Raw genomic sequence first — 14,914 nt, 5'->3', positions numbered from 1 at the left:
GCAACACAGAGGCCATACGGCATCCCCTGTGGAGTACGGATGTTAGCCATGGTCCCCCTGGTGTCCCAGGCAGGAAGGCAGCTCACCATGTGAAGGCTTCGGCAGTCCACCAGGGCAGTGAGCTGATGCAGGCCGATCTCTGTGGTGTTCAGCACCCCCTGGATCTGTTCTAGATTCCCCTGCAAGACACACACAAACACACATACACTTTAAAACAGGGCCAGGTCGACATTTAACACAGCAAATTAGGCCAGACCACTGTCTCAGTGTGCGTGTGAGTGTATGAGAGAGATACTGGCAGTACTTAATTGTGGTGTCCTACTTAAACTAGTAAAGAAGGTTGGTATGACGTCATCAAAAGTAGCGAAACTTTGGGAAAACTCCCAAACCAGAACAGAGTCAGCAACCCTGACGCCTCGCGCAGACAGACTCCAGGGTTTTAATGGTGCGCACCCCATTCCATTGAAATGAAGGTACTTCCTCCGAAAGCTCAAACTTAGGCTCTACCGCCGTCTGTCTGCACCAGGTGTAATAACAAACCACGTCCTGATTCTCCGATGGACTGTAACGGCCCGGCAGAGAACAGCGTCTGTCCAGAGGTCTATTTTAAATGACTAAATGGGACACGAGGGCTGATGAGTGTTGATAGAGTTCTACATCTCTGGTAGCCCAACAGTACATGAAATGTTTCCATGAACTCAGCGTTTTGTCTCTTCACCGTGCCACTGAAGTAGGCCTGCCTCTCTCGATTTTCCAACACCGTCCCAAATGTCAGGCCTCATTTGTTGCTCTGTGCACACAGTGGAAAGATCAGCGCTGGACAATACAACACTGGGCTGTACAGAGGACGCCAGTGAAAGTAACATGAGCATAAGGCAAAGGTGAAGTGCCAGCAGACTTTTGTGGCCAGGTGCACTCGTCTCCTCCCTCTCTCTGCCTCTTGGTCCATTGGTTCCATTCAGTGGACTGTTCAACCCTTTAGAATTGCTACAATAGTACAGCCGGTGTATCCAGACCAGGGGGAAAGGCAGGGTGTGTTTGTGTGGCGTGACTGAGCCAGCAGGTATACAGTAGTATCAGTACACTGGCAGGTGGCGTTCGCAGCAGGATGTAAAGTGATGGATCTCAGGAGTCAGGACGTTCACCTTGGTTTGGGGGTACTCTCTGGTGGCCGAGCGGAGCAGCTCAGACACGTCGTCCTGCATCTCCACTAAGGCTTTGTGGCTCCCGGACAACTTCTACAACACAAGAGGGAAACACAACCGCCTGTATCAGACATGGCATGGCTACTTGTTCAATGTCTTTGTGAGAAACTCCTGACCCTAACACAGGAAGAAAAAAAAAAGTCATAGTCCTTTCTGATGGTCAAATATATCCCTTTACACTCAACCCAATGTCGACACATTGACACCCTGGTACCGGTGAGATATATTACACTCACTATGTATCAACTCTTTTTTTCTTAACAGATATAGCGGTGATAGCTAGCCTGGGCTTGTGCTGCACTGAGAAGAGGAAAGAAATACTAATCCATTAAAAGCAAGTCACGGATAGGGTCTTACGGTAGGGTCTTCAAATCACGTTCATATTTCACCCTGGCAATGGCCTGAGTGGCTGTTTCGCAGTTCTACATTTAAACCTCCAGGAAAAGCTGACATTTGGCCTAAAAGATGAAAGGCACAGGGAGTGCACAGGGAGTGCCTTTCAGCAAGACTGCTCTTCTCTAGTTGGACTGGTACAGTGAGTGTACGTCATAATATGCTTTTTGTGGCCCCCCAAAAATGACTCATTTACTTTAAAAGGCACAAAAAGATCCCTCGACAGTCTGTTTCTTACACAATCTCTCTGCATTACTCCATAGCTGCCTCCCTGAAGACAGCCTTGACCAGTATTCTTTGAACAAAAAGCTTTTCTGGGAAATATGTTTTAAGATCTCCGTTTTGCGACACTTTAACGAGCCAATAAAAAGCAACAAAGTCTAAGTGGAAAGACGATATTTTCCCTCAGAAGTAGCGGTTGTTGACTAGTCTTACTCCTCTTATTAAGACTGTACTTTCAGCCAGAACAGGCACTAATGACGTCATTTCCACCAACTTCGCCCGCTGGGTCCGAGGCGTTGGTGTGAAATGTTCATCTGAGACGGCAGTCCACAGATGAATCTATAAAGGCCGCGTGTGATCATCATCTCCCTTCCTTTCGCCCAATGGGATCGCCTCATTTACACGCAGAGGTCATTCGGAGGTCATAGATGAGAGAGAAGATATGTGCATACATTATACAGTATGTACGTGGTGAGGCGCATTAGCTAGATGAGAGTCATCTCACTGTTTAGCCTCATTAGATCAGATAAATTATAACCGGCATCAAAGTCACAGGCTAGCCTGAATCACGCATATACTGTATACTGAAAAAGATATGAATACTAAACACGTTATAAAACCAACATCCCTGGTGTCTGTGAGGCCTATATCAAAGCGCTTTGCTAAAATATGATGGTCTGTTTGAAGTAGCCTACCTGTTGGAAAGGGTTGGTTTGGCCCACACTGCATGTCATGTAGTACTGCAAAATGTCTGTGGAAAAACACACACAACAGGACTGGATCAGATGATGTGAGCAGTACCACAGACAACCTCAGTCTAGATAGTTCTAGTAGTACAGTGACTAGAAGGTGAATTGCATGAACACATTCTCACAGAGGCCATCATGTTTTCTCTCCAACCATTTCTACTGTGAAAGCAGGTCCTTTAGAAGCTGCAGTATGTGGGAGCTCTCATTCACCACCATGTTGACTTACTGGATGGTATTTCTATTCCCTGACCTTGACATCCCATAGCCTTTATATGCCACTGCCTGAAGCAGTGCCCAGTCTACTGAATGTCAGCTGGTGAACCCCATAACCTACAGCGATGTGGTATCGTCTCAGGTCAGCTTCCCCAGAGACAGAGAGACGGACAGAGATTGGGTTATTTTTTGGGGTTGCTTTTCTGAAGGAGGGTAAATAATGTTCTTTGGGAGGGCCTGCAGAGTAATCAATGGCTGCCGATTAGCTGGGGGCTCGTGAGGAGAGGAGACTGGGGGGGCTCGTGAGGAGACTGGGGGGGCTCGTGAGGAGACTGGGGGGCTCGTGAGGAGAGGAGACTGGGGGGGGCTCGTGAGGAGACTGGGGGGGGCTCGAGAGGAGACTGGGGGGGGCTCGAGAGGAGACTGGGGGGGGCTCGAGAGGAGACTGGGGGGGGCTCGAGAGGAGACTGGGGGGGGCTCGTGAGGAGAGGAGACTGGGGGGGGGCTCGTGAGGAGAGGAGACTGGGGGGGGGCTCGTGAGGAGAGGAGACTGGGGGGGGGCTCGTGAGGAGAGGAGACTGGGGGGGGCTCGTGAGGAGAGGAGACTGGGGGGGGGCTCGTGAGGAGAGGAGACTGGGGGGGGCTCGTGAGGAGAGGAGACTGGGGGCTCGTGAGGAGAGGAGACTGGGGGCTCGTGAGGAGAGGAGACTGGGGGCTCGTGAGGAGAGGAGACTGGGGGCTCGTGAGGAGAGGAGACTGGGGGCTCGTGAGGAGAGGAGATTGGGGTTGCGTGTCTAACGTCACCCTACCCTACACCCTGGTCAATAGTAGTAGAGCACTATATAGGGAATCGGGTGCCATTTAGGACAGAACCTGGGTCGATGGGGACGGTTCAGAGCTCCGTAAACAATGCTAATTGGTTAGCTAGCAGCACGGTCAGGCACACTGTGCCAGTAGGATTAACAGTATCCTGCTTTAGGGAACTCAATCTGGGACGGTTTGAGAAGGAGACATGTATTCTCACCCACACACTCATGCAATTGAATAAATAATGATATTTGGGAGTGCGTGACTCAAACATAGCACAGCATGGCAGAGGTTTGAATCAGAGTGGCTCTCCTTCTGGTCCCCAGTACTAATCACAGAGAATATCACCACCAACATAACACATGGCATCCTATTTCTGATGTCACACTGGTCTGTGACGTCCACTGATTACCACACAGTCAAATGGGTTCCGGATACCCACCCACCCACCCACCCACACCCACACACAGGTAGAGAGAAGAGCAAGTCTGCCCTGGTTACGGATAGGCCAGTTCACATCTGCCGTAGCTACTCTAAACTGAGCTCCCTTCCTGTGAGTCTCATAAACAGTGTAATTATGGCACTGACAAGGGAAATGAACTGCTCATTCAATGATATCCTTGGATGGCCATATACAACAGGCTGAATAGGAGACCTCTCCTTTACGGCTTGTAATAGTGTTTAAAGCAGCCAGTCAGAGATGACAGACTCATAACTTATCTTTGTGGGAGCTGCAATAACTGGGTTGAGGATTTTACTACCATAATGGCAGAGTGATGTAAAAGAGAAACAACAGCTGAAACATTAAGCAGAAAGCGGGAGAATAGAACAGCCTTTCTGGTGGGGTTTGGACAGGGCAGTAAAGATACATGTTACAGCCAGCGAGGGACAACAGATAAGATGAACAATGGAACCTGAGCTGTTGCAGAGTGAAGTATAGCCTGTTAGAGTTTGTTTACCAGGGCAAAAATAAAACAGGAAATGGCATGCAGTAATAAAACCAACGGCTCGTCCAGGACGGCCACTTTCTTCGCCTGACGTCGAGTGACAGGTTTGAAATAAGGACAGAACGGAATAAAAGGGAACGAAAAAGGGCGACCTTTTCAAAGGCTGCCGTTTGCAGATTGAGAACAACCTTAGGGGTGGAAGGCAAGGTCATTCTTAGGGGGGTCACAAACATGTACCGGACACCCTGTTGAAGAGAGAGACTCTCTCAGTCATATCACCAACGGCGTGCCAATTTAAAATCAAGTCTTACGACGCCACATAAACGTTCAGCTCCCTTCTGAGTCTCAACCACCTTACATTCTTCTGAAATCATTTCCATTTCTGCGTATAAACACACAGGCATGTTAACACGCAGGGGAAACAGGAAGCAGTAACACCCCTGATTGCCCGAGTCCAGCCCCAAGGCAGCGGGTGAAGCTACTGTACTGAACAGAGATGATGCGCATAGGTCTTAACAACAGTTCCACTAGCCAGGATCTACAGTTAATGTTGGCTTTCCTTACTGGAACTCCTCGTCTAGTGTTCCTATTGAGAGTAGGCAGAGAGGGCTTCACAATGACAGGGTAGAGAGCTCTATTCTCTCCAGCAATGACTTGACTATGGAGTGGTGATTTAGAAAGAGGATGACACTAACTGGGTACTACTGTTGGGGGGAAAACGTGGTTAATCAATACAGTTACATATCGGGGGTATTTTTGACCATGTATCGTTTTGACAATATCGCAATATTATTTTTGCGCTAGTTGGCTGTACCTGCAAAACGCAAGTATTTTTACTTCATAGCTTCTTATATGAAATATGGAGCCAATTTGTATTCAGCACTTATTTCCACGACTGATCAAAACTTGTTTTCTCATGGCTCCCTTGTGTGAATTGCAAGGCACCTAAGTATGGTGATTATATCGTCCCTGGCAATTCTCAGCCCTACTGGTGACTGTGTTAAATTACGCAGTACTTTTCCACAGATACCGTCGACTGCAGTAGAAACACACACACACACACACACACACCCCCCCCCCCTCTCTCTGCCTGCCTGCCGGCCTTCCTCCCTCACCATAACATGTCTCTCCTCATCCCCCTCCTCCACTGGTCTTATCTCATTCACACACACACACACACACACACACACACACACACACACACACACCCCCCCCCCCTTCACACACCCCTGGCTCCATCTCTCTCTCCTCATCATGGGACCAGATTGGCCAATTACGCCACGGGCTGTTTTAGACACTTAAAATGCAGCGCGGCCCGTCACCCCTGGCTTGTCTGCCCGGCCACAGATGCTCCGGGGGTAATTTATTGAGTCCTATTACAGGTTTGAGGAGGTAGCTCATGCACCCCAGCCCAAGTCCATAAATCTGAAAGCAATACATTTCACTGCTGGCCAGAGAATAGAAACAGGTTTCTCTCTCTCCCCAGGGTAGGATGGGAGATTGATTAAGCATCACAGTGATTGGGCTTGTCTGGCACATATTAAAGCTCTTTAGGCATTTGTGTCGTTGCTCTGTCATTGTCTGCATCATATCCCAGCGTGTATGCTACTGAAGGGAATGAATCCAATCATTTGTCAGAGCTATCAAAAACATTCAGACGAGAGTATCCCACGACAAAAGAAACACATATTTTTATCACAGACAGACAGTGTTCGAGCCAGACTTGTCATTGGTGTTATGCATTTCCCCCTACAACGATTTTCTGTTTTCTACAACTGTTGTAGTGTTCTGTCAAGTTGGAGAGAGAGAACGCAATTCAGCCAGCAGACGGTCCTCCTCCAAAACAAACAGGATATGAAAGCTTGTGACTGTGAGAAATTTAACAAAAACCTGCCTCTCAGCGTTCTTGCACAAGCAACTTAAAAAGTAGAGTTAGAAGTGAATCTCACAGAGAGCAGTGTCTGTATTTCACTTTATGATTGATCTCACAATAAAACGTGAGGAATCTAAGCCACTGGCGATTCTCTTAACGAATCTATACCTTTATTGAGCACGCCATACTGTTCGGTCATTTGGGTGACGAACATGTCAGGAGCAACGCAGAAGTCACTGGAGGTCTGCAGAGAGGGAGTAAAACACATTCCCACGGTGGGGAAAAACCAAACAGTCAGAAAGCACAACAGGACCTTTCCCAACAACACAGTAGTTAGAATAATGAGAATGCATAGCCTGTAGGATAATCAGTCTCACTGGAGGATTCCATCAGGAGATAAGAAAGATCGCATTCACCATCGTGTCCCAGAAGGAAGACGAGGCAGGGGTGGGGGGGGGGGGTCATCTCTGATTCATATGCAGGGGAGGGAATTATCCATTTGAAATGGTGTGGGAGGGGGATTTGCATAAAGACAGATCCCACTGGGTCCTAAATATTTGATAAAGGCATGCCGCGCACAATGAACGGCACACTGTACCAGCTATAAATTGTAGTAGCTAGTCTGCCTCGCAATTGTCCCTAGATAAACTTGGCAAGTGTTAACAAACCTAACTTCATGAATCATACTGATAGTACCTTATGCCAAACATTCTATTTTGTTCAGTGTCAGCTGGCCCACTGCAGTGACTCAGGTAAAAGGTTGTACAGGTTCTAACTCCCACACTACTGGGACTGAGCTCTGGGTTCCAAGCCTCAACATAGAGATATAGAGCCATGTTCCCATGGAGACACTCACAGCAGACACAGCCAACTCCAGACCCAGGGAGGCCCAGCTGATGACCAGAGCCAGGATGCCCAGAAGACACACTCTGGGGAAGGAGAGAGAGAGAGAGAGGGAGGGAGGACAGAGGTTAGAACAGGACTGCCGCCCAGAAGACATACCAGCCCGCACAGAGACGCACGATATTGAACTTCACTCAACTTTACTACAGATTCACCCTGTTGGTTTACACTATCAACGTTTCCCTCTACTGTGGGAATTGTGATCGAATCAACATAATATTGGTGCCTTTCAATGCAACATACCGGGAAAAAAAGTGAGATTCTGTTATAGGCAGAGCGCATCGGAGGAGGATTCTATTGCATTGACAGGCACGAGCGACCGCGAGTTGATGCACTTGTTTTGAGATCAAAGTGAAGAACCGCATGTATCCGCGTGCACATTTTAGGGCTGACCCCATTTAGTAGATTTTTTTGGTTGACCGAGATTTCTTTCGTTTTTATTTACCATCATTGTCTACAAGACATCTGTCTGATTGGCACCTGTCTGAGTGGACTAATCCATTGTGGAAGCCATGGGGATGGCACAGTCCATCACTAAGACGTGCTACTGAAATTGTATATGGTTATATTACCTAAGAACAATGGTGCAACACTAATAAAATAATATTACTTTATAACAAATGCGCTTGCTCCCGCGTTGGATAGTGGTCGCTGTCCGTGGTTCTGAAATATCAGTACGCTGTTGAATTGGTGCTTTTCCTAAATCATGTGCATAATAGCAAAGTTAGCTAGCATATGTGGGAGGCAGCAGCAGAGATTGGAGACAAGAAAACAGCTCCTGCCTTAATTGTCTAAGAAAAGTGAGGAGAGAGGAAACTTAATTAGGTCTATAATCAATAGTCCTAAATGTTAAATGGGATTGGCTTTATAAATCATCCATATACATCTACATAAATAAGACAGATCATGCTTCTGTTGCCTGTGAGTGTTTGAGTGTTTGCTTAATAACCTACTGATTCCGTGAGCACCAAGCCTCACGCAACCACAACAAGTCGGATAAACAATTTCACAGATTCGGCTGTTTTTAATCTTTGCTATGCTGTAATAAAGTCTTTACACATGTTTTCCCGTTAGAACAGCCTCTCTGGTATTACTTATCATTTATTTAGTGTTTACACGGTTCCAAATTATTTATAATAATAACAACCCTCCTTTTTCTTGATCTCCTTGTTATTATTACTATTATGATCATAATTATAATAAGTAATGTCATTGTCATTAGTAGGCTTAGTATAGCAGTCTTGTATAACCACCATGGAGCTGTAGGCCTAAGAGCACCTCCTGTTTAGTCTTAATACCGTAGCCTATATTTCAATAGTTAAATAGGCTACAGTACTGTATCAATCAATCATTCAGCTGTTCATGTCATCGCACAGCATACGAGTCATTAATTATTTGAAATGCAATCAAGCATTTTAGTTAAAAAATAAAATAAAGCACTCAGTGCTTGCTCCTTACCTTCTTTTTCTTGATCTCTAGTATTTTCCACAACTAGTCAAATTTATTCCACACATCTGACTTCCTCTTTACCTCCTGAGCAACCAGTAAACATTCCTGTTTCAAGTTTATTTGTCACGTCCTCTGCATCCCTTTTGCTGTCACGTGTTACGGTGTTCAGAGTTTGTTTTAACTAATTCATTGATGTAATTATGATAAGCTATAGATCAGGCCCTATTGGTCACGTGCATGCGATGCATACATGTGTCACGTTAAGAGCAAGGGTCAAGGGAATAGGGAATGTTTTTCCTAAACAAATGAGGGATTTAGGTAACAGAACTTTTCAGTCAGAAATGGTTGTAATTATGTTGCATCTTCAACAACATGGACAGATGGATAAACTCTGTTGATGTTATGTGGTGGTCGCTGCAGCAGGGAGAAGAGAGACAACGGGTGCTAGTCACACAGTCATTCGCTGTCATTTAAAAAAATAAATAATTAGAAACACAACAGCAACAAGTCTGAGCCCGTCTGGCACAATCAAATCAATTGCGGTCGGACTCCCTCTAGTCATTTGTGTCTTAATTATTTAATCAAACAGTGTGCTTTAAGCATCAGACAAGCTCAGTGCATATCGTTGATTTGATTAAAACACATAGGATGTGTCTATGTATGAAAAATACACGTTTAAAAATTCTGACCAATAGATTGGTCGAAAGAACAGACGACTCTTGGGACAAAGTTTATATATATATATATTTTTAAATTTTTTTTCGGGGATAGCTCTAGCACATTTGTTCATAGGCCTATTCTTTGCTAGTTAGTGCGTTATTAGCCAAATTATACTGTAGCACATTTCTGGTAAGCAATGGAGGAGTGATTGCTTCCTACAAGATCACAAAACTATTGATGGGAAAAAATTAAAAATAGATGGTTACATATTCGGATATCATTTTTATGATATTTCGTATCGTCTTGACAATATCGCAATATTATTTTTGCGCTAGTTGGCTGTACCTGCACCACAACGCCACTATTTGTCCTTCATAGCTTGTTCTCCATCTTCTTTCTAAATAGGGAGCCCATTTTGTTTTATGCACTTTTATTTCCATGACTGTTCCAAACTCATTTTCTCATGGCTCTGTCTTGTGAGCAATATGTTCAGAACGCAATAAAATGACAGTATCGAATCACTAATACATATAGAATCGTGAGAATCGCAATAGATATATTGGCACCTAACCATGAAAACATTGTATTGTGAGGTCCTTGGCAATTCCAAGCCTTCACAAAATGTGCACATTTCTAGCACTCTTTGAAAAGCGAGTCAGGTAAATATCTTTTTTTTTATGGCTTCAAGGGGCAATGTTGTATTTTAAGACAGGCTTGAATAAACTAAGTAGACAATATGCAGAGGGTAGCATACATTTTTGTCTGATCCTGTGAAATAATAATAATAATAATGTTATGGGAATAATAATGTATTTTATTTTGTAAAGTGGCCTTTTGCATCAAACACAATACAACAACAGTTCCAGTCACCTCCTTGTCTGAAGGACAAGTAGCTAAAACAGGTTAATGTCAAGCCCTGCATGTTTTCAAAAGTCTCATGGAATGTAGGCCTGTATCATGGAAGACTTATTTCATAGTTATTCCATGCTAAAATGTTATGGGATGCATTTTCTCCATAGTTTTTTTATGGTAAGCCGACATTATGATCAAATAGCCACAGTAGGCCACAAGCAGCCCACAAGTAGGCCACAAGCAGCCCACAAGTAGGCCACAAGCAGCCCACAAGTAGGCCACAAGCAGGCCACAAGTAGCCCACAAGTAGGCCACAAGTAGGCCACAAGTAGCCCACTTGGCCACTGTTAAAACTAACCAAAATACTGGGTACAGCCTCAGTTCACACAGTAAAAACGCACTGGAAGTTGCACAGAATTTTCATAACATTCAAGTTTGCTCCAAGGAGACAGAAATGTTCTCAATGCCGCAAAAAAATTGAGGGAACATTGCCTGGGACTGGGAGTTGCTTAGCCTTAACCCCAAACGATGGCTATTACACATTTTGACTGATCTAAATAAAATGCTGGAGGGTTTAATGATGAGCTATAAAAAAGGAAACCTTGATTTCAACCCTAAACACCCACAGGGACTTGGGATAATGTTTCCCTCAAGGAGAGTTAGGGTTAATTATGTTAGAGGAAGTACCCCTTCATTGGTCTCTGGGCAGGGCTTGAGGATGACCTGGGTCTGATTCACTGAGGATGGGTGAGATGAAAGGACGTAGGAGGGATAGGAGAGGAGGACCTGGGGGAACCATGAAGCCCAATGCTCTGGAACTGACTCACATGACAATGAGCCACCCAAACTGACCCCGCTGTATCCACAGACACAGATCATTAAATGAAATAGAAGGGGAGGGACAGAAGAGGACAGGCAGTGCTGAGCTTGTGTCCTTGATGCCTTTTAAAAAGGATCTTACATACTTTCCTACAGAGTTGTCAAGAGTTGAGACGGAGGAATTTTCTGAGAGATTAGTTTTAATGCACATGCCAAATGGACTGTGACTGGCTGACACTTTATGAAGCGTGAACTCGTCTCACATAATCGCAATGACAAGGTTATTCAGCGTACAGTCAAAAGTAATTTGCAACGGGCGTACAAAGTGATACATGAGATAAAACTTCTGACACGTTGGAGGCTTTCATTTTGTTTAAATAATTCAATAGCATGACAATTGCTATAAATATATGGCCTAGCAGAATATGGTCCCCCTCCCCACAGTTCTTTTCGGTTCACTCCCTCACATGGTGAGACTCACCCAATAAGTGTTCCCTTGGAGTTGCGAATGAGGCCAAACAGCACCAGCAGGCAGATGAGGATGTTGAAAAGCAGCAGGCCTAAGTAGCCCAGCCACCTGAGGTGGAAAACAACAATAACAACAGTCACGGAACCAACACCTAACCACAAACACAACAGAACTATAGACCGACTGACTGAAGAAACCCCAACACCTGCTGATAAACGCAGCACAGTACAGCAAGAAAAAATGACAAGTTATCTATGACCACTGTACAAATTACATCGGTACGGCTAAAGAAATGAAAAGGATACAAAAACATGGGGATTGCTTCAAACATACATAAAACAAAAAAACAAAAAGATGATGTGATTTGAGGTCCGCTTCCCCTGAGAGATGCTGAGGGAGAAAGTGTTTGAGATGTCGAGAGGAAGTAGCAGGGAGGGTCGGCTGCTGAATCAGACTTCACTGGAAAAGGCCTTTCCACTGTTGACTGCAGTCGTCTCCGTTTGAACTACTTTCACATTCATACAGATCCAACTGAACATCACTGACTGGCCGGCTGGACGGTCTCACCAGGAGAGAGATGAACTACCCAACTGTGAAATGTGCTGAGGATATATAAACTAATCTTACACTGCAGGGTCGTTAACACCAGTTACAGGAGGGAGGACGGTGTTGTGGGTTTCAGCCAGGGTCTCCTCCCACTAAACGGTTCATTTTGAAGGGTTTTCCCAGAAAAATCAGAGGGCTGATCTGGTTCATATTAGGCTTTTCTGAGTATCAACTGAGGTGATTCTCTCTCTCTAAACGGCCTAGCGGTAGAATTATGCAGCACGACACCAGCATAAACATAAATCTACGAGGAATGACGTACTGTTCGCGTAAACTGCTAATCCTATAGTGCAGGATTCCTCTCTGAGTGGAAGCTGTGTAGTTCTGTTCACACTCCATTAAACCCATGTTGTTGTGAGCTCCTGTATGTAAATGAGGCAGCAGCAAAAGTAGCTAATGATAAAAACTCCCTCATCCCCAACTTGAAATACAAGCAATGTAACATACAACAAGACAGGAAAACAAACTCCAACTACATTCACCTACAAAAGCCAAACGATGTCCTAAAACAAACAAGCCTCAGTTCTGGTGATGGTTTTGGTGAACAATAGAAATTGTATGTCCCGAGATGTCATGTATTGAGTCTCCCGAGTCTGTCCATCTCTCACCTGTACCAGTCGTAGAGCTCGATGTTGGCGGCCAGCTCCTCCAGGGAGATGTCTCTGTTTCCCCAGAAGGGGATCTCCACCATCTGCCTCACCAGCTCATCCAGCTGGCCCTGCACCTTCTGGATGATAGACAGATAGTCTGTGTGCTTGGCGTACTGGCCCTCCAGCTGCCCCAGACTGCCATCCACCGTCTGCTTCAGGGAGCCCGTGCTGTCTGACACCTAGGTAGTGGGCACAGGGAGGGACACCCAAGGTCACAAACAACCCCACTCCTTATGGGGATAGACAAAATCAATAGTGTTTATTATATTGTATCTATGTGGGGTTAGCAGGGGAATCGTTGCTCCTTACAGTGATCAACAGTATGATAACTGTGAATGGTGGGCCCAGCCCATGTTATGGCTGTGACAGTAGAGCTGTTGCTGCGGTGTCATTGTTTCAATGGGAGTTCTGAGTATTACCAGTTTCTGCACTCCTGCCACCGTGCGGTTGGCGTGGCGCAGGGAGTACGTCAGCCTGTTCACGCCGTCACAGGTCTCGCCGTTCCCATAGAAACCAACAGCAATGCCGGCGCTGAAGGGAGACAAAGGGGAGGAGAGGAAGCGGTTAGGAGGAGGAAGAGGGGTCGGCATAGCACGGCAGACAGACAGACCAAGGGGGTAGGCATGTGAACCCTGCATCAACCCCTGCCAGGGATAGATGCCACTGAACAGGCAGCATTGAGCTCCAGCAGAAAGCCTCTCTATACAGAGTCCATAGCAACCAAGAGGAACGGGTCAGCAATGCCCAGAGCCCCACCATAGAGCTGACAAAGGCTGCACTGACACAGGAGATCAACCCTTGCCCATTCATGGAGGCCGGAGATTATAGGGGGAGCCGTCCTGGCAATCACAAAGACCTGCCTGCCAGCTAGCACTAGACCAGTGGTTCCCAACCAGGAGTACCAGGAGCCCTGGGGGTACTTGGCCTATCCACAGGGGGTAATTAAGACGACTTGTGAGACCATAGGTCTACTGATAAAATGCACATGGAGGGGGCACTTCAGGGGTACTCTGGGCAGAGCAAAATTCAGATGGTGGTACAGTAGCCAAAAAAGGTTGGGAACCACTGCACTAGACAGGCATGGGAACCAATGAGCTAACCTATAAACAAGTGGCAATATGCAACGCTGAATTTCTGATACAAGTACCATCCAATTACTTACATAAACACTCCAAATATTAGCTACCTATTAAAAACTACTACTAGTAGGTCTTTAGAAGTCTGTGTTGTCCTTTAGATTAGAATGCAATAGAATTTTGTTCAACAGTGAAACCCAGGAAACTCAGTAGGAACTGAAGACCTGGTGAGAGTGGGACTGTTGCTCAATACATGTGGGGGGGGTAATCAATTGAATCAACAACGAGAATGATATCAGGGGGTAGCCTTGTCTAAGGAGGAGTTGTCACTACTTTTATCCGCTTTCCCCTTTGGGAAACAAATACCTCACCACCAGGTGTCACTATATATAGCTCTCTCTCTCAATTCAATTTGCTTTATCGGCATGAAATAAAAATGTACATATTGCCAAAGCTTACTTTTTGGAGATTTACAATATTAACATAATTAAAATAATCAATATTCTCTAATTCCCTCCCATGAATTCCCTCCCTCCCTGAACAGTTCAATAGGCGTCACAATCACTGCCTCCCTGCTGACTGAGAGACTGCCGAGCCAGACAGCCAGCCATCCAGCCCAAACAATAGCCTATTGACCATATGGCCACTCTCAGCTGAACACATGCAAACTGGAGGAGCATTCCATGTGTACAGCAGCTTGTTGAAGGACAGTCCATTTACAATTCACACGCGTGACATCAGATGGAGGACAGGCTCCATACAGAGTGTCCTTCAGCGCTATAAACTAAAGCAAATAGGCCGATATCATGATGACATCGTTATAAGGCAGTTGGAGGGACTGTACAAGCAAGATGGAAGGTCTGAGGGCAGTGTATCAAAATAGACGTTCTGGTCAAACAGACTGGATTTTAACATTGTATCGCAGGATTTCAAAGCTTCACTGCCATTATAAACAGTATGTTTAAAGCAGTTACGTTAAGTTGATGTTCTCAGACAGATGTAATCTTCCTAAGGCTATGGT

At 45.5% G+C, this 14,914-nt stretch overlaps 1 protein-coding gene across 1 annotated transcript in view; it reads right to left on the bottom strand.

The window, feature by feature from the left end:
• LOC106607330 (protein tweety homolog 3) overlaps nucleotides 1–14,914 on the bottom strand; it is a 69,184-nt gene that overhangs the window by 21,047 nt on the left and 33,223 nt on the right. Inside the window, exons 3-10 of the mRNA XM_045720545.2 lie at nucleotides 13,237–13,348; nucleotides 12,776–12,996; nucleotides 11,574–11,669; nucleotides 7,266–7,338; nucleotides 6,578–6,653; nucleotides 2,516–2,571; nucleotides 1,146–1,238; nucleotides 87–179 (exon numbers count right to left, since the gene is read on the bottom strand). Of these exons, the coding sequence (XP_045576501.1) occupies nucleotides 87–179; nucleotides 1,146–1,238; nucleotides 2,516–2,571; nucleotides 6,578–6,653; nucleotides 7,266–7,338; nucleotides 11,574–11,669; nucleotides 12,776–12,996; nucleotides 13,237–13,348 (820 nt within the window). The remainder of the gene's footprint in view (nucleotides 1–86; nucleotides 180–1,145; nucleotides 1,239–2,515; nucleotides 2,572–6,577; nucleotides 6,654–7,265; nucleotides 7,339–11,573; nucleotides 11,670–12,775; nucleotides 12,997–13,236; nucleotides 13,349–14,914) is intronic.

Source organism: Salmo salar, chromosome 06 (genome assembly GCF_965601325.2).
Source record: "Salmo salar chromosome 06, fSalSal1, whole genome shotgun sequence".
Taxonomy (NCBI): domain Eukaryota; kingdom Metazoa; phylum Chordata; class Actinopteri; order Salmoniformes; family Salmonidae; genus Salmo; species Salmo salar.
This window is presented reverse-complemented; position numbering and strand designations above follow the sequence as displayed.